The following is an 18,641-nucleotide window of genomic DNA, read 5'->3' on the forward strand; positions in this document are numbered from 1 at the left end:
CTACTTCTCCCTCCCCCACTCCCTCTGCCATCATTATTTTGTATTTTGAAAGCAATTACTTTCAGATGGAGCTCATTTAAGTTTCTGTCTCTGTAGAAGTCAGCCAACGCTAACCATTATTTCATTGCCAGGTTGTCACAAATGCCCATGCAAATCTTTCTGCCAAGAACTAATAGTCAGTTGCTGACATGATATTCAGTTCTTCTGCCATTAAGCAACCTGTGCAGGGGAAAAAATGTGAACAATGTTAAAAGGTCGAAGGAAAATTTCATAGCCTGCAATTTCCTTTCATTATGTACAGTTATATCAAATTGTCGTGCTGATGTAATAATATAATATGAGGCGCTTTCATGAAATTATCTCAAAATGTCGCCCCCCCCAAAAAAAAAGTCTGGGAAATAACTTGAATGTTTTTCCCCCCACCCCTATTTTAAATAGTTTTACTTCCAGTTGATTATAACCACTGTAATGTAGTCTGACACTGATGTCTGCTTCAAACAAGTCATTATATCTATCCCCCAATTTCCTGGTGTCATCCTCTCACTCAGCATTTGGTTGTTAGCCATCAGCGAAGGGGAAAAAGGAAGAGAGCAAGGGTAGGAGCAATGGTGAGAGCAAGCACGCATATGCAAACGCATCGTATGCAGGAGTGAAACTGGTCTACAGCTAGTTTGGAGTTTAAGTCTTTGGCAGTAAGATGCATCAAGCTGATTTCAGCAATACCTCACCTCCTCCCAAAATAGTCAATAATATTTCTGAAAGCAGGGCAAGTGGAAGACTATTTATAAGAAATTGGCACCCTTAAGTTTGCCCATCCCTGAAAGCTCCATCATCTGTAGTCACTTGGAGCTGTGAAAGTTCCTAAGAACCCTGGTACCTGGACAAATTAAATCAGTCTACAGCCTGTAAAGTGACTGGGAAGGTAAGGGAAGACACTTACCATAGATACCATGATCACACACATCATAGTCTCATGAAACCAGTTTGATATCAGCTACAGGAAAGAAAGGAGCAAAAAGCCATATATTTAGGTTTCGTGATACCTGTTTATTCAGCCACGACAATCTACAACTGAACGAAGTGCATATCACTGGAAAAAAAAATACTGCAAGTTCACAGAACTGAAGAATAGCTGAGAGAAAGGCAGCTCCCCCCCATCAGTATTACATACAGAAAGTACTTCAAAAGGCACCAACTTCAGTCCTAAAACCATTTCAATTATAAACTTGCAATGAGCTTGAACCACGGAAACAAATACCGCATAAGAAGTGGGTAGGACTCAGAAAATTCTGCAACAACAGACATAAGAAATGTGCAGTTACGGCTGTTAATGGATTTGCCAACTCTACTACGCAACATTGTGATGAGTAACGTTTTTGTCTGCTTAGGCAGTATCAGCAGAAGTTGGCATTTTATAGCATCAGTCTTGTTTCCTTAACACACATAAATAGAAATCACTGACACTGAACAATGCATTAGCAGTGTTGATGACTCCTATTCGTACAGATGGAGAGTTTAAAAATATCCTGATCATAAATAAAATGAGGTCTTGCCTATGAAACATACCATGCCTTTGAACTCATCACGCTTCTGTTCAGTAGTAAAAGACTAAAATATAAATGTACATAATATTTATTTTCCAGGTTTTAGCAATCCACTTTTCATGTTTCCATTTGCAAAGCTCTCCTTAGTATTTGTTTAGGCACTGGCTCAGCACAATATATGGCCACATCCTTAACTTCTTTGCTGAATTATTATCTTGCAGGACATAAATAATGTCAAATGATTTCCTCTTAGAAGAATAGTGACAACAGCAAAGGCAGGTGCATGGCTCCCAGCTCTGACTAGGGAAGAATCAGAGGCCCACGTGCCATTGAAAGAAGTGGCACAACCTATAGCTGGGCTGAAGCAGATGGCAACTGCAGTGACAGCCACTGCTCAGTGACTACACCAGCCAAGGCTGGCTGTTATAAGCTATTTTGCTATCCAAGGAACTGGCCAGAAGTTCAATATTCAACCGTAAAAAATAGTAACTCCTAGGACAGGACATGATGCTGTACTCAGTTTAAGACATCTCAAATGAAGCCATGCAAAGCCATACCATACTTTTAACTTCAGCTCTCAAGGTAGGAGCAGCTTGTTTTCCCATGGGCATTTATCTTAGAGAGGAAGGAAAAAAAAGGAAAGAGAGTACCCTCTACCTCTGCCATGAGCCCTTCATTCTGAGATCAAAATACACCCATAATCAGAACCACATTTTTAATATATGTGGGTTAAAGTACAGCCTAGGAAAGAACAGCTATTGCATCAGTGCGCGACTATTTTCCATCATTCAGACAAAGAAATAACCTTGGATGCACAAAAGCGTACTCTGGTCCAGCTTTTAAAAACCATTTGGGTCCAGCTTAATGGAAAAAACTCAGGCTTGCTTTCTGTATAGTTAGGATCCAAACCCATCAGGCATCTCCTGCAGCAGCAGCATTGTGCCTTGAAAGAACCCGACACATCCATGGTCATCAGCAATACCTTGTGAGCTCAGGCTGAGCTTCCACTTGAAACTTTTGTGCCGATTTATACACATATATTTTGAGTCTTCTACAACCAGTCTAAATTACATTTTCTACCAATGATGTACAAACAAAACAAAAATTCTTACCTCAGAAGAGGCTGACCACTGGTGTCAGTTCAAAAGGATCAAGAGACAACTTTCTGAGGGCTCACTGCATTTTTAGGCTCTCTCTGTGAAACCACTCTAATAAGGCAAACACAGTAAATGTCTTCCATATTCAACAAGCCATTGAGAAGAAACGAAAAAGTTCTGGCACTTAACAGGATGCTCTCATGACAGTGTTCCCCATATAGATCTATCATTCAATCCATAGAGAATTAGTAGAAAATATATGGCACTAAACATATTTTCTTAATAAATACATGCTACCTGGGTCTTAGTTTGCTACACATTTCTTAGGAGCACCCAGCCTGTCAGGCACAGTCTCAAGGGGAGATTTTCCAACACATCTTTTCCCCACATTTTCCCCTCAGACTGACAGCGTGACAGCACCAAACACGGGTAATTTGCAAGAACACAGAGATCCGGAAATGGCCTAACATTGCTGGAGACGAATTGTACACCACATGCTCACCTCTGCAAATGTCCCAGGACCACAGCAAAATTTCTTCAAGCAGCAGCAGCCGCCTCCGGCCACGTCCTGGCTCAGCAGCAGGAGCCGATGCACAGAGAGGAGGGGAGGCTGCAGAGCAGCCCCGTTCTCACCTCCTCACAAGCCTTTGCAGATCACCAGCACTCAGTTCTCATATGTTAGCAATGGGAAAGCCCCCCAGTATTTGAATCAAAATGCAGTGACAGCTGTGCTCAGGCCTGGCATTGACATTGCCCACACCTGGGATGCAACATCTGAGGCAATCAGTGGCATACTTGTGATTAACCCAATGTCTTACTCAAGAGACAAATGCACCCTTGTTCATTCCTTTTTTTCTCTCCAGGCTACTTGTTTATCTGCTGTGCCATTTTAAAGTCATACACCTTCTCTTTGCCCAGATATGAACACAGTCACATTAATTCAGAGATTTGACAGCTATTGGCTTTTGTCCGTTTTAAACCACCGCTAGTAACTTTTAATAAAATAAAATATTTAACAGAACAAAACAAAACAAAAAAAAACTGTTAAAATCACATCATTTTCCTTTTTACACAGTGCTTGTAGCAGCATGTATGAATCACAGTGTGGCATGAAGCTGCAGCACCGCCCTTTTACGTCAATCCAGTGCAAATTTTCATTTGGAAATTAATGTTATGATTTACACCCACTCTTTCCCATTTCCTATGACATGTGTTTCAAGATTGCACATAAATTCAGCACTTTTAAAGCAAACAAACAAAAAAAAATCACTTGAAGATTTCTTTGAAAAATTGTATTAAACTCAAAGATTACACAAGGGAAGGAAAACCAGAGAAAGAGCAACACAAGAGGCATTTAGGCCAGAAGGTGATCAAGCCCAAGAAACACTGAAACATGTCTGCTTCACAGCCGAACATCCCTCAAAATGAGCATGGTACCAATGAATTCAAGACTGTACCTACATTTGTTTCCTTTTTTTTTTTTTTTTTTGTAGTAAATCTTACATTTTTTTTTTTGAAAGGGCACTGCTATATTACATTTCTTAAAAACAATAAAAAGGTAACTAGTAAAAATTTCAACCATCAGCAGCATCTGTTATAGTACAAGATCAAAAACAAGATGACAGGTTTGCGCAACTCACTGAAAATCCTTTATGCCCCTCCTATAAAAAAATATCGTCCTTGGCTTTAAAAAAAAACACAAGGATCAAAGGCTTGGATAATATTCAAACTATGCAGATGGCATACAACGCCAAGTCCCTAATCCAAAAGACAGGCTCAAAGTGGACTTTTGGGGTGGTCCCAATTTAATTTCACCATACCTGAAATGCCCAGAACATGCATGTATTTTATTTAAACATACCATTTACAATGATTGCAATTCTAGCTCACACCAAAATGCAATATTGACAGTTGTCAGAATGAACGATGCCATCCTGCTCTTTACTGAGCTATTTCCTTTTTTTTTATTTTTTGCTCAGTGCATTGTAAACACATGCAGAAATCAGCACACCAGGGAGGCTCAAGCCTGCATCCAAAGTGAAAGGCAAACAAGTCAGCACAGTTGCAAAGCAAAGGAAGTGCTGGAACTATCAGCCTCCTACTCTTTGAAGGATCCTGTACAAAATATGAAAAGCACACTATAAGGTGTCACACGTTTAGAAAACGAGCAGGCAGCAAACCCGAGGGAAGCAGGCAAAAGCAGGCCCCAGTTTAGCTTCCAGTCCCCTGCCTTGACCCTTGCTGTGGGAGGCTTTGGCTGGGCAGGACGTAATTCCACAGGCTAGTCAGAAGGAGAGGGAAGATAGTCTGATTCTAGCTGATTTTACAAGCCCTGGTTAGCAGATCATATACAAATGCAAACAGTTAATATTCACAGAGCAACCTTTTGTACCTAAATATTATAATAGATTTAACATCATTAATAAATATATAAAACAACATAATAATCTCACAGACAAAACACATTTCAAAGGTTAGCACTGACTGAAATAAGTAGGCAGTTTGGTCATTGTGTAAAGCACTGAAGAATTATACACACATAATAATGTGTTAAGAACAGGCTCACAGAATATAAACATAAGCTTGGCTTTACATTACTGAAGAGGCTCTAAACTGGCCCTAGAAGCTATTCTGAACGGCCTTCAAATGAAGGCCCGTGCAGCCATTGCATATTTAAGAATAGAGGAAAGTCCTTTACACTGTACACGTCTCAGCACTTTATCTAGATCCACTGCAAAACAGGCATTCCCCAGGGATCAGCACACACAGGTAAGCAGGTTGGTCCCAAATGATGCTCCTATACACTCATACAATCGCACACCGAGAGAGGAGATCATCTCGTCAGTGCTTAAAAGTATTGGTCTGGGAGACAGAGCCCTGGGTCCTGACCCCTAGCCCTGAACAGACTTATTCTGTCATCTTAAATCAGTCACTTTATCACTTTGTCTCAGTTGCCTTTAAAAAAGAGAGGCGGTAATTTCCTGTCTTGCAGGACTGTTCTGAGGCTTAATTTCATAAGGTGCTTTTTAAGAGTCTCAGGAAAGGCACTATAAAAGTGCAGCTATTACAATGTCAGAAACACGGGTGGAGGGAGGTGCATGTCTCACAAGCATTTCCCAGGACATCCCTGTGTAAATCCAGAAGAGACGAGGACTCGCGCTTGGTCACACTTAGCAGTCCCATCACAGTGGCTTCGTTTTCTCTCATAGCTTTGAACAAGCTTCACATCTCCAGGCCTCGGCAGAATTACTGGGTGGCCCCGCTGCGCAGCGTGTCCGCAGCCTCCATTTGTTCTAAGGGGCCAAATTCTGGGTGTGTGACTGGGGACTTCCTCTGCCCCCGCAGGGTGTGCGCGTTCAGCATCTCCAGCAGCAAGTCATACACCGGCACCACGTTTTTACACTTCATGCTCAGCAGGTGCTCCATTCCCTTGTTACTGTGAAGGAAAACAGGAAAAAAAAAAGCTCAGCAATCTGGGTCTTAACAGTACAGAGATGGAAAACACACTCATGGCTTCAAGAGTCCCTTTTGGTTTTTTATTGGGAATTAAGAAATTTATCTGCTGTAGTCCCTGGGATCACTCGGCACTACCAACAGTAACAACATCCCAACACTGTAGAGAACCAAGAAGTGTGTTGCCCCACACAAACCGACTTCAGAAAATAATTCAGGTGTACCGACCCTATTGAAATAAAAGAGAAAGCTTCTTTGATGCCGTAAATGTGGGCGGCCCACACACTGCAGCTATAAACAAAAGGGGAATTTACACTATGTAGTGACCACCTACCTCTCCTGACTGGCTGAGAAGAAAGACCAAACTACGCTGGCTAACTTCAAGTAGTTTTCTTCCCTCTGCATGCCAGTGTTAGATCCCGAAGATGGCCATAGGCTTTAAATGTTTTTGTTTGTTTGTTTGTTTTTGTCATATAGTAAGGTACAGCAACACCTTGCTAGCTTGAACACTGTGGCAGTATTGTTGTCTGGATTGACAAACGACGGCTATCACTGAAATATTGTGGTTGGAAGTGTATGTGCACTCAGATACACTCAAGATGTTGAGGATGAAAACCAAGTGCACCAAATTAATCACAGTGGAAATAGCAGCTGCTGGCCAGCAAATAGCTGAGCAAGTGGTTTGGATTGGGAGGGAGGCAATGCTTCCAGAAAAATGAGGTCCCGCTGCAATTCATGGATTATAAATATATTAATGGCAAGGAAGAAAGAAAGGACCCCCTCCTACACCCAGCTCACAAGGTCTGCACCATTTGGCAATCCAGGCTGAGAGCATCAATTATTTCCAGAATGGTCTATAATTGACTGACCAGTGCTGAGCAATGTAAGGGAGATGGGCCACAACAAGTAGTCTCCAGACTTCAGCTGAGGCAGGCATAGCATAAAAGCTCTTATTTCAATAAGAAAAGATCCACATTTTGCAAAGATTCGTGACATTTATTCATGCCACGCCAGAACAAGAGCCCCTGTTGATGCAGTGTCACACAGCAGCGCATCAGAGCTATGAATTGAGCTCAGCTCCAGGTGGTGCTGATGCCCTCTCTAGGGCTGGCTCTCAAACTTGCCACCAGTTAAAAATCTGGCTGTTAAAAGCTGCCTTCAGCACAGTCAGTTTTTTGCTGCTGCCACCCTCTCTCAGGAAGCCTGTCTGTAAGGTGGCCGCACTTCCAATGTCCCTGCCTCTTCTTGCATGCTCCGGTGTCACCCCAGGATGCTCACAAAGATTTCCCTGGACACACACTCCACAATCAAGACATCAGACAGCTTCATGAGTAGCTGGTCTCTGGGTAATAATTCAAATAATTCAAATTTTAAAAATTCAAAGATGACAAGGCCTGAAAATTAAAGCATCTGTTAGCAGGGCCCTTGAGACTTGAGACTGCTGTACTGCAAGCAAAGAGAAGCAATTCAAGGAGGTCCAGGAGCTGGAAGGGAGAGGAAGGGCCACTTCCCATAGGGAAAGCAGGAGCTTGGCATTGCTCTAGTGACACTTCGCAAAAATGCAAATAGGAGAACTGATCATTGCTCCTGGGACACATGGCAAATGTGGCCTGGGACAAACACTGTACCCAGTGTTTGTACACATTGCTCCTCCAAACTTCCCTCTGCTCAAGTTTGAAAGCGACTTTTCTTTTTGACAGAAGATTTTTGGCTTCTGGCTGGTGTTTTATGTTTGTTTATTATTGTTATTATTATTATCATCATCATCATCAACATTATTGTTGTTATTGTTACTATCATTATTATTATATTGGAAGGCTAAATTTGTATTGTTATTGTTAAATATTTCAGGCAGGTACACAGGAATGACTTCAAGCAATATAGTTAAGAGAGCATTTTAATATTAACACAACATTTTGAGCGCCAGCCAACACTTGAGTATATTGTCTAGTGAGAAAGGATTGTCTTACAATGAAACGAGATGAACAGCAATACCAGGGTCCCTCAGGAGTGCTCCAGAGTTCAAGCCTTACTTTGTTGCTGTAAACAGAGACTCACATTACGTATGTTCTGTAAAATTTACCTTGCATGTCTGACATGAGAGAGTAGCATCAACAGATTGGCCAGACGAGTTGTTTGCTGCTGGGAGGGGATTCCACTCTTTGCAATAACCCACACCAAAGCATCTGTGACTACATTGAGCAGGTGATGCAGCTTCCTGTTGCTTTCAGGTTCTTCTGCTGACAAAGGAAACATGCCTAGCCAGAGAAGAGAGAGAAATACTCCTCGTGAGGAAGAAGAAAGTTATGATTGTGAATTTTCATCTGAAATAATATTTCTCAGGATCAGAGAAGTTCCATTTCCCGACAGCCCCAGCCCCAGCACTATACAAACAACACTTCATCTACTATACCAAGCTTCAACTTATACCCCTTTGTCCAAATCTGATATCTACATCAATTGCATACTGAATAACTCTCCCAGATCCTTCCAAGACAACGTGTTGAACATAGACTCTTCAGTCTGACTGAGCCCGATGCTCTCAGAGTCTGTGCTCTCCATTCTCCAGGGTTTTTTATTTTGAATCACTCTGTGCTGTGTAGTTTTGTTTCTATCATGAACTATAGCATTATGCTTGCTCTAATCCCTTCTTGCTGAAAACAAAACAAAACAAAACAAAACTTTCTTCTTCAGTTATATCCTAGGGAGGGAGGAGAACACAGAGACAGACAGTGCTCATTGACCCAGCCTGACACAGGCTCCCCACAGCTTGCCAGGGTGCCTGTACAACACCTGCCTGCACTGACCTTAAAAGTCAGCAAAAGCAGAAAAAAAGGAGAGTGAGGAGGGGGAAAGGAAGAACTCTCCACTAGGAATGTCTGGAAACATGCAGTAGTATTACTGATATAATTTGTCAGTTAGAGAGATTTTATTTTTTAAGAGTAGAAGCTTTGAAAAAAAACATGGCTGATGATCTTTTATTTATTTATAATTTTTTTTTTGGTAAATAACAAAAAAAAAGAAACAGCCTTATTGTTGACTGAAATAGTGGTATCTGTCTATAAACAAGTCTGATAACAGCTGGACTACCACCCTGCAGAATCTTGCTGAGAGTTATGCAGAAATTTCTTGCTGGAAACAGTAGATGTAAAGAGTATCATCTTTCTTTAAATAGATGTTATTTTGTTTTGCTTTTTTTTTTTTTTTTGACAACATTAATTGCAAAACATTTTGGAGACTAAAATGATTTTACTACAGACTGCCTAAAGGTGGGCAAACACACATTCCTAGTTGCCTTGTGTAAAAGGCTGCAAAGCAAACCTTTTGTCCTTAAATTCATCTTGCAGAACTGTTGAGTACATTCAATAACTTTTTACCAATTAATTACGGTTAAATAGAAATATCTAAGCACAGTTAATCATCACTCAGTTGAGTAACTAGTTTTATTAGAATTCAGAATAGGCTTGAAGAGCTTGCACTACCCACGACCAGGATCTACAGAGATCTGAGCAAAATTTCTCCTTGATCACCAGGGATCAACATTTGAAAAGGACATACCCACAGACTGGGTCGCGAACCCCACCATGTGAGAAGCTTTTCAAATTTGAGGTCTTTTATTCGGTTCTTTAGAACAGGATATAGACACTAAATTCAGCAAACGGTATCGCTTAGAAGTTTCTTGAGCAAAAATCTGTATGATCTGATGGTAAGAAGTCCCTCTCTATTTTTCTCTTTCAATGGCTTTATTGCATTTGATATTTCTGCCATTTTTAGAGAATAATTTCCCAGCTACAGCTGAAATAAGTATAATTTGGTGAGTGTCAGAGGCAATTGTGTACTCACTGGAATTGAGGAGGATCATTGCCTTGACACACAGATACTCCTTGTGCTGCAGTTTCAGCTCTCGGAACCTCGAGGTCATGGCCAGGAGCATATCAAAGATTTCCAAAATTCCCTCTACGCATTTCCCCTCGTCCCTATGGAAACACATTTAAAATGTTACCAAAAAAGTAGAATTAGGGAACTCTGACTCAGACAGATAAAAGTCATAGCACAAAGAAGGCTGCAAAGGCCTATCCATCTCATCTTCGGGAGAATTCAAAAGGTTCTGTCACGAAATCTAAATGGAAAATTACACTGGTATAGAAGGTCAGCACCTCTAAGAAACTAATTTTCTCTTTAAAGTGTTTAAAGTGCTTGCAGGATTGACCACAAGTAAGTATGACTGCATTTCTTTAAGAGGCTTTAACCTCACAGACAAAATAATTTTGGATAATTAGTTTTCAACTATGTAGTACCGGGCAGAGCACAGCACCTTCTTGAGTATTACCCAGATTTGTTTCACCAGAAATTAATACCACAACCTGTGACATCCTCGTTTGTACCTGACAGGGGCCTAATAAATAAGAAAGGCCCCCCCCAAATAAATTTCTTGTAATAATAAGGCAGCGTCTGCTGAATGCACCTTTCTCCATTTTGGATGTTAGAATCAGTACCATTTTCAGAACACACTGTGTATGATTAGAAAAAAAATAAATAAAAATACCAGAAGCTATTCCAATGGGTTTGAAATTAAACAGCAGAAATGTTAAACCACATAAGTTACTGATTCATATTTAAAAAAATAAAAATAATAATTAAAAAGTGCTGGACTTAAAAAACATTTAAACTCTATGACACAGTGACCCCAAAGGGATGCTTCTTGCACTATCTGTAATACAAGATTATTTATAATGATGTTTTTACCATGAGACACACTTCTCCTGGCTCCCTAGAGGAAGGCGCTGAGCCCTCAGGCTGTGAGGCAGGCACGGGCAGATAACACAAACCAGATGCAGAAAGTACTGCCCGTAGAGAGGCTGCTGCCTGAGTACTGCTTGCTTTCCCCTGTGCCTCTGGCAAAGGAGCACTCTGAGTTTTGCAGGAGGACAGGCAGCTGCTGGTTTCAAGACAAGGGCATGAGCATCAGAGAAATACTTGTCTACTAAGATTACCTGGGGAATGTTATCTCAAGTTCAGCCAAGATAAAAGTGACCAAGTTACAGATGAGTTTCACATAAGCAGGTCTTACAAAATAAAAAAATTACAGAATGCCCAGATGCTTGCCAGCTCCCACCCAGCCGTATCTTGCAGAGATGAAGGAATGTATCAAATAAGCCTGCTCTATTCAGCTTATATTAGCTCCTGAGGAACTAACTGTGTCATACATTTTCAGCAATTTTTTATCATTGCATTGAACAATCTAGCATGTCCTTGCATTGGGTTTTATATGAGCAAATCACAATTTACTTCAAACCTTCTTTAAATCAAATTTATTTCTCTTACTAACCCATTTTGCTTTCTGTATCTATGATGATGATTATTATTTAGCTCGAGCCACAGAATTGGTGCAGATATGAATTTCACCAGGTTGAAGAGGTTAAGAGATATTTTATACCTAGCCAATAGAGTGGATTGTTTCCCTGACTTTTTACTAAGCCCAGATCAAATACGTACCAAGGTGCTACAGAAAAACATCCTTACTAATCCATATTCTTCCCTGCTGGTAGATAGTTACGGAGAAATAATTTTTTAAACTTGTAAACAACCTGATTTAACTTGGAAAAAAATAATAAAAACCTTTCAGTGATAAAGTGCAAGCTATTTTTTTTTAATCCCTTTTGGATAATGCTGTAAAGCTCATTATTGTAGCTATCTATGAAGTCTGCACTAAGGACAGGGAAAAAAAAAAACAACAACAAATATATAAAATAATTAAAATGTGGCTTGAAACCACACCTACTTTTTATTTTGAGAGCTGGGGAAGAAAACCTATCAGCTCTAAGAAATTGTTTGACAATGTAGCACATTTTATTGGTGTGTCTGCAATGTAGGCATCTAGGGTCCTAGAACAAAAGGACCAAAACCAACAAAGACAGTGAAAAATAGAGATACTGAACACCGTTATGTGCTAGAGGAACTAGTGGACTGTCACTGTTTATGCTCAGCATGTGAAGCCTCGAGTCATTATTGTTACAAATACAAGTAAACGACATTGTTAAATAAACCTTTAACAGCATCTCCAATATTTTGTCCTCTTCTCACTGTTCACACCTCCCCGCTCCACACATGCCAACTGAAGTGCCCTCAAGAAGTTTATTTCTCTTACCTGTCTAGTACAAGGTCCGGTGCAAAAATTAGTTTCCCAGGATGGTCAATTGATCTCCACATCAAACCCACCATTAATACTTCCATCCAGCAGCTTTCCAAGAGCCTCACTTGGTCATAGAGGCTGAGATCAATGAAGCCTAAAATGATGAAAACAGCATCAAGAAAATCAACTTATTTACATCTCTGTTTTTATAAAGAAGACTGAGTATATAAGAAACAAAAAGAAACATGAGTTGTGAAGGAAGCCAGAAAAGGAAACACTGTCATCAGAAGTTCCATGCTGCCATCTCAAAAGAGAACATGAATATTTGTGATTATCCTTGTCAAACCTTCCGCAAAACGTTTGAAATAAATCAGAGCAGTGCTGAAGTGCAATTGCTCCTGTACAGCTGTTGACACGCAAGTGAAAGCCAAAAACCTGCCTTATGCCTGGGCACCTCTTCAGCTGACGGTCCCACAGGCTTCTGAGAAGCACTGGGAAATCACTCACAAAACTCACACCTCTTAGAGACAACTGCAGTGAACTACAGAGGACTCTTAACAAAATAGACCATTATTTTCCCATAATGTATATGGTTGCTGCTTGCAGGGGGGTTTGTTGGTTTATTTGCTTTAACTCATAAGACAGACATGTTTCTGGGTTTGTTGGTTGCCCCTGAAAGAATCCACATCTTGGTGCCACTGTGTTATCACCCTCTTTGTAAATAGGTGTTAACCCCATCCCACCACTTTCATGGGTCCCTTCCCCAAAATTGCAGCAAACCAGGAAAACAAACAAAAAAACAATCAACAAACAAGAGTAGTTGATGAAGGTAGTAGTGTCTCCATTGCCTCCACACACAACATCAAGGAAGCAAGAACAAAATTAATGGAAAACCATGCGTAAGCCTGTTCCAGCATTTTGTTCTTATAGCAAGTGTCAGATAACATTGCAACACGGCCAGAAGAGAAAGAAAGTTGTTGCCTCCTTCAAAAAAAAGACTGGTAGGAAAGACTCATAGAAGTCAAATAAAGAGAAACAAAATGCACACACAAGGAAAATATATATAAAAAAAAAAGCCAAGAAAAACTCACAGAAAACAGAAAAGTGTCAATTACCAAGAGGCAAGCAGGAAAGCAGACTGCTCAGGCAGCCAAGGAATAAAACCCAGGTATGATGAAGACCAGCTCAGTGGCCAAACCACACCTTTGTTCAAAACCAAGATCAGGCCAAAGTTTTCAAAGCAGAGAGGCTTAAGATTAGCTCCTAGCAATGGTGTTTCACTTTTAGATGAGCTGGTGTCTATGTCTCTGAATAGTGAAAAATCATTACAGAGGCTGGCCATGGGAACAGGTTTCTTGCGGCTCAGTTGTCTGAAGTCTTAAAAGGCACACAGTACGTTTGTGCTGTCACAGAACCTGCTCGCGGTGATTTATACAAATGTTCCATATATTTTCATCTTATTAAACTACTAGCCTGGAAGACAGTTAGTGACATCCTCAGGTTGACATAAACTGGGTAATGCTTACTCTCTCTTCGTTGCTGGAAGTGCTGCCTTTCAAAATCCATAGCCTTACTCCTTATTTTATGAGCAGAGTAAACAGGAGCCCATGAGCTGTACTTTCCCTCGTGGATTTCACTGTCACAGAATTTACTACAGAATTCACAGCCAACAGCAGATTATCTGCCAGACCCAAACTCTCATAATTTAAAAAATGCTGTTAGAAAAATACTCATGGAAGTGTGAATAGGATAAACTGACAGTGATGGTTTCCTGGGAAACTACAGCCCAAAGATATTTCAGGGATTTATTGAAATAAACAGTTACACAGGCATGTACTGTTTTCTCTAGCATAAACAACCAGTTACTGGATTTAAAAACAAATCTCTGTTGAGCTGTCAGAGCAAGTCCCAGTTTTCAATCTACCGCTAATTAGAGATCCAGATTTATCCCAGATGTCACCTGCTAAATATGCATTACCAGCCCCAACAAGATTTATGAACGTTGCGCACAACTATTAGAACCATCCCCTTTCTTTTCATAACCATCATGTTGTAAAGGTTGAGGACAGCACGTTATCACTACAGCTTCTTTCAAAGTCTCTAAAGTCCCTTTTCATTTGCTGCAGAGTACATTAAATTGCTCATTTTTTCTGTGACCGTAGTACATGTCCTTTAAATCACGTCCTTTAAATTATATCTAATCCTTTAATATAAACTACCAAGACAGACTGCCACAACAGCACAGGAAAAAAAGAAGAAAGTGTTGGATGTGTAGTAACTATCAAAAGACACGCTGCTCTGGCCAACAACAAACCAGGTTGCATAATGAATCCAAACTTCAATATTATGACAACATCCTATCGATTAGCAGTACAGCTCCAGCTATGAACTCTGTTCAACTCTCTTACACTAGTACAACAAAGTAAAAGGCAGTTATAGAGGTTATGTTCCTCCCACTGATAACATTGAATTAAAATCCTTGCAATTAATGAGAAAAAAAAAAAAAAAAAGATCCAGGTATTGCCTTCTATTTTTCTGAACAACAAAAAATCAATCCAATAAGCAGAAAGTACAGTCAAAAATACAGTCACAGAGTAAGATTCATAATAAAAGAAGGTCACTAAACATTACATAAGGAAAAAATATATATGTAAACATTTATCTTTCCTTTATATACAAAACTATTACCAGTATCTTACATATATAGCACTAGGATATGAAGGGGGAAAAAAAAAAAGAAAAAAAAAAACACATTTGTTTTCACTGTCAAAATAATGTTCAATAAAAATTTAGGAGTGAAAATGAGTTTCTTACTACACAGATACAATATCAAATATTCAGCTTTACAGAAAGTAAAAATACAACGCATTGGGCTGTTAGTCAACAACTCTTTTTTTTTTTTTCCCCTAAGACTCCATGGAACAGAGCATGGATCTAGACGATTAGCTTCAGGGAGGAATTTTGAAAACTGAAATTTTATGTCGTAAGCTTTAGTCATCATAATCACTTTTAAGGAAAAATAAATACATAAATCCACATTCACGTAGATGCTCTAAATGCCGTGTTATATTGTAATATAATTCACGATTGGGAACATATTAAATGTCACATCTATTTTTGGCATTATTCTAACCTAATGTTTTTTTCTGTTCTGTGTAACATGAGTGATCAGAAAAAACAAACATACACGATAAAGCGTCAACATTCCCAGGAACTGTTTTTTGAAGGGTTATGATTGCTTAAACAGTTTTTTTTCATACAATTCTTTTATTGCCAAGAAAATTGTTTTATTTCTGATGTAAGTTGAAAACAAGCTAAAAGTGATCAACGTCAAAGTTGGGGTTAGCTTGGAGACAATTTTTTAAAAATAATTATTACAATTTTAAAATTTTTGTTTGCTTTTCTAAACTGACATAGTTCAAAGTAAGCAAACAAACAAAAAAAAAAACAACACATAAGCGAAGAAAAATCTGTAAATAGATGTTGGTTTTTTTCCTATTCAAATATTGCTTAAAATCAGGTCATTTCCTAAAACTGTTTTCCCTGTATTACTTCCCCTCCCCCTCCCCCTCCCCCAATTCACTTCCTATCAGGCTAATAGAACTATACAGAGTCCTCTGAAATGGTGTTTATTATTCAACTTTTTTTAATCAGAAAATAAATTATAGCAATAGACACCATTTTTACCCTTACAGTTACTTACTTGATGGTTATTTGCACTGTTTCTTAACTCAGGGAAAATAAGAATTAAGGATTCTGACACTCAGTTTAAAGCACTCCATGTTAACAGCAAAACCACTATCGCTGTACAAATAGCCAACACAGCTTAGGATTCTCATGCCCAAGCACCTAAACTGGAATTTGCACACCTGAAATATATCACACCTGGACAATCCAGCACAGTGGCTGAGCCATGGAGACTCTGCAAGGAGCAGATATAGCCCAACAGTTGGAGCTGGTAGCATCTTCAGGCCCTCCACCTGGACCTGAAATAGCATATACCTCCCTTATCCTAATTTCTTAGTTTCAGGAGTGTACAAAATTTTCCCCATGAAGATGAACTCCTGTACTATGTATGCACTGTGTTTTTTTCTAGATATAAGGGTTACTGTCATGTCTTCCTGAGCATGTATTTGAGCAGTAGCAAGCACTGCTTACAGTAACAAGACGTGGGCACATGCTGGCACACTCTGCTTGCCCTCAGCATAAGATCTGAGGGAAGACCACGTTGTTCTGACCCCTCATTCCAGACATCCGTGGGCTTAGGACCTCTAGATGCACTGTGGAATGCATTAGCCATGCAAGGTGCACATAGCTGCAGGGATCACTCCTAGCAGAGCACTATATCTGAAGTTAAAGATTAAGCTCCACACTGCTGTGTCTCTGTCAATTATTCAATGCTTCTTTTAGCTCAGTACTATTTAGTTGGCCACCTTAGCTCTTACTAAATGGCTATGGTCTACAGTTTAGTCTATGTCAGCCAGCAATTTTTTCCACACAGCTTTGCCAGCTATCTTCTCCACGTTCTGGCTGCTTTTACTCTGTCTTTTATTCTTTATTATGGCTGTTTTAAAGTGGGCCCTTCATGGAGAAGAAATTGTACATGTTCACCACTTACTTCAGTTTGTAAGGAGAGAAATGGTACATTGCCAGGGTACCGTGGCTGCATTAGAGAGTGGCTACATTCAAGGCAGTAACACACGTAGCTGCACTTCAGTGCATGTTCTTTGTGTTGCCAACAACCCAAAGCATCCTTATTGATTGTTGTTTTGAAGGAGTGCACACAATAATTCTGAGATCGATACTATGTGCCACTTAGCAATCTGAAGCTCTTGTGTACCAACTATGTCAGCTGAAGCAATTGCAGAGGCTCAGTGCTTGGATACACAGCAGTTTTCACCAACTTCAACAGAAACCTTTCAATAAGATTCAAGGAAAAATTTTGACTTTTTTTTTCTATATCAATCTAGTTAATACACCTTTTAATGAATATCCTTAATCAGATTAATCAGGCATTTATAGTTGATGAGGTAGAAATTACATGCAACGCCAACTATGTTTTTTAGAAAACTGAGTAAGTATTTGGCTAACAGCAAATATCAAATTGCTGGTAAGGTTGTTTGATCCAAAATACTTCCAAGTGAATTACCAAGAGCTATAATTTCTCCATTACTTTTATAGGATAGAAAACATAAGACCTTCATACTACACATTCACAGTGCTATACCATCAAGGCATTGAATAAAATAAACAAAAAAGAGATTGAAATCCTTACCAGGAATTTTTTTGGCCCAGCCAATCATATGAACCAGCTCTTTGTCTGCCAGTTTTGTCAGGGACATCATCATGGAGGCCTCCGTGAATGGTTTGCTGGGACGACTCACCAACACATTGGGAGGTTCAGCTTCAAGTAGAGTTAAAACGAACTGCTCTGGACTGACCGTGCTGAGGAGGATCTCTTTTACACGGGTGGCCGTCTCATTGTATTTCTTAGTTTTGCTAATGCAATGCACTTGATCTTCTGAATTGCGATGGCGGCGCAGGATGCGATATCCACAACGTTCTCTTCTTGAGCCTGACACAAGAGGAACATGATTGCATTGATGTATATTTCTCTCAGTGTTGCATTATACAAATTAAAATGTTTGAGAAGGGAAAACACTCTTTAATATTGGATGTTCTAGCCTGAAGCATCAAGTTTCACCTAACTTTGCTTCCACTGACTTCAGTTGAGGCTTTGGTTTACTCTACTGAAGTAAAAATAACAAGATAAATGTTTATTCACTTACAGTTAACCCACTTTACAAGTCCCTGGGGAAATTCTCATTGACATCAAGAGAGATAAATCAAGTCTTCAAATGCAATTAAAGGCAGCCGTTTACTTCGGTTTTAAAATTCTGTTTTAGATGTCAATTGGAAAAGAAAAAAAAAAAAAGAAAAAAAAAAGAACTCTAAATTTGGGCAATTTGGGCCATGACACAGTGTAAGTACCTCACCCAGAAGCACAGCTGTTCCTCACTGCTAGCTGGGTGTTCAGTGAGGTGACCCGTCTTCTCTGTATGTCCTGTTAAGCCAGTGGGAGTTTCCTCCAAGTGAATTCAGATATCTACAACTAGACGGAGCAAGCCCCATTTTTGGAGCTTTGCTTAAAGAATACTATTTCGGTTTCACAGAACAGTCCTTTTACAAAGGTTTTTAATTCCCAGAATTATTATTTTTTTTTTCATTAACACAACAGCAAACATTCTCTGCCTATCAGTATTATTGCTAGGATCAGTTATCTGTCTTTGGAGAGCTGCCATACAAAGAAGCTAAAAGACTCTGCAAAAACACTGGGGGATTTGCTAAAACACTAAGCCATGGTTTCTGCTTCCATCACTCCTTTTATGTTTACTTATATACATATAATCCTTG

The 18,641-nt window shown here is 39.6% G+C and overlaps 1 protein-coding gene across 1 annotated transcript in view; it reads right to left on the bottom strand.

The window, feature by feature from the left end:
• Nucleotides 1-5,887: 5,887 nt before the first annotated feature.
• The window catches only part of ESR2 (estrogen receptor 2), a 31,040-nt gene continuing 18,286 nt past the window's right edge, over nucleotides 5,888-18,641 (bottom strand). The window contains exons 4-8 of the mRNA XM_032188237.1: nucleotides 17,503-17,802; nucleotides 12,243-12,381; nucleotides 9,938-10,071; nucleotides 8,178-8,352; nucleotides 5,888-6,077 (exon numbers count right to left, since the gene is read on the bottom strand). Of these exons, the coding sequence (XP_032044128.1) occupies nucleotides 5,888-6,077; nucleotides 8,178-8,352; nucleotides 9,938-10,071; nucleotides 12,243-12,381; nucleotides 17,503-17,802 (938 nt within the window). The remainder of the gene's footprint in view (nucleotides 6,078-8,177; nucleotides 8,353-9,937; nucleotides 10,072-12,242; nucleotides 12,382-17,502; nucleotides 17,803-18,641) is intronic.

Source organism: Aythya fuligula, chromosome 5 (assembly GCF_009819795.1).
Source record: "Aythya fuligula isolate bAytFul2 chromosome 5, bAytFul2.pri, whole genome shotgun sequence".
Classification (NCBI taxonomy): domain Eukaryota; kingdom Metazoa; phylum Chordata; class Aves; order Anseriformes; family Anatidae; genus Aythya; species Aythya fuligula.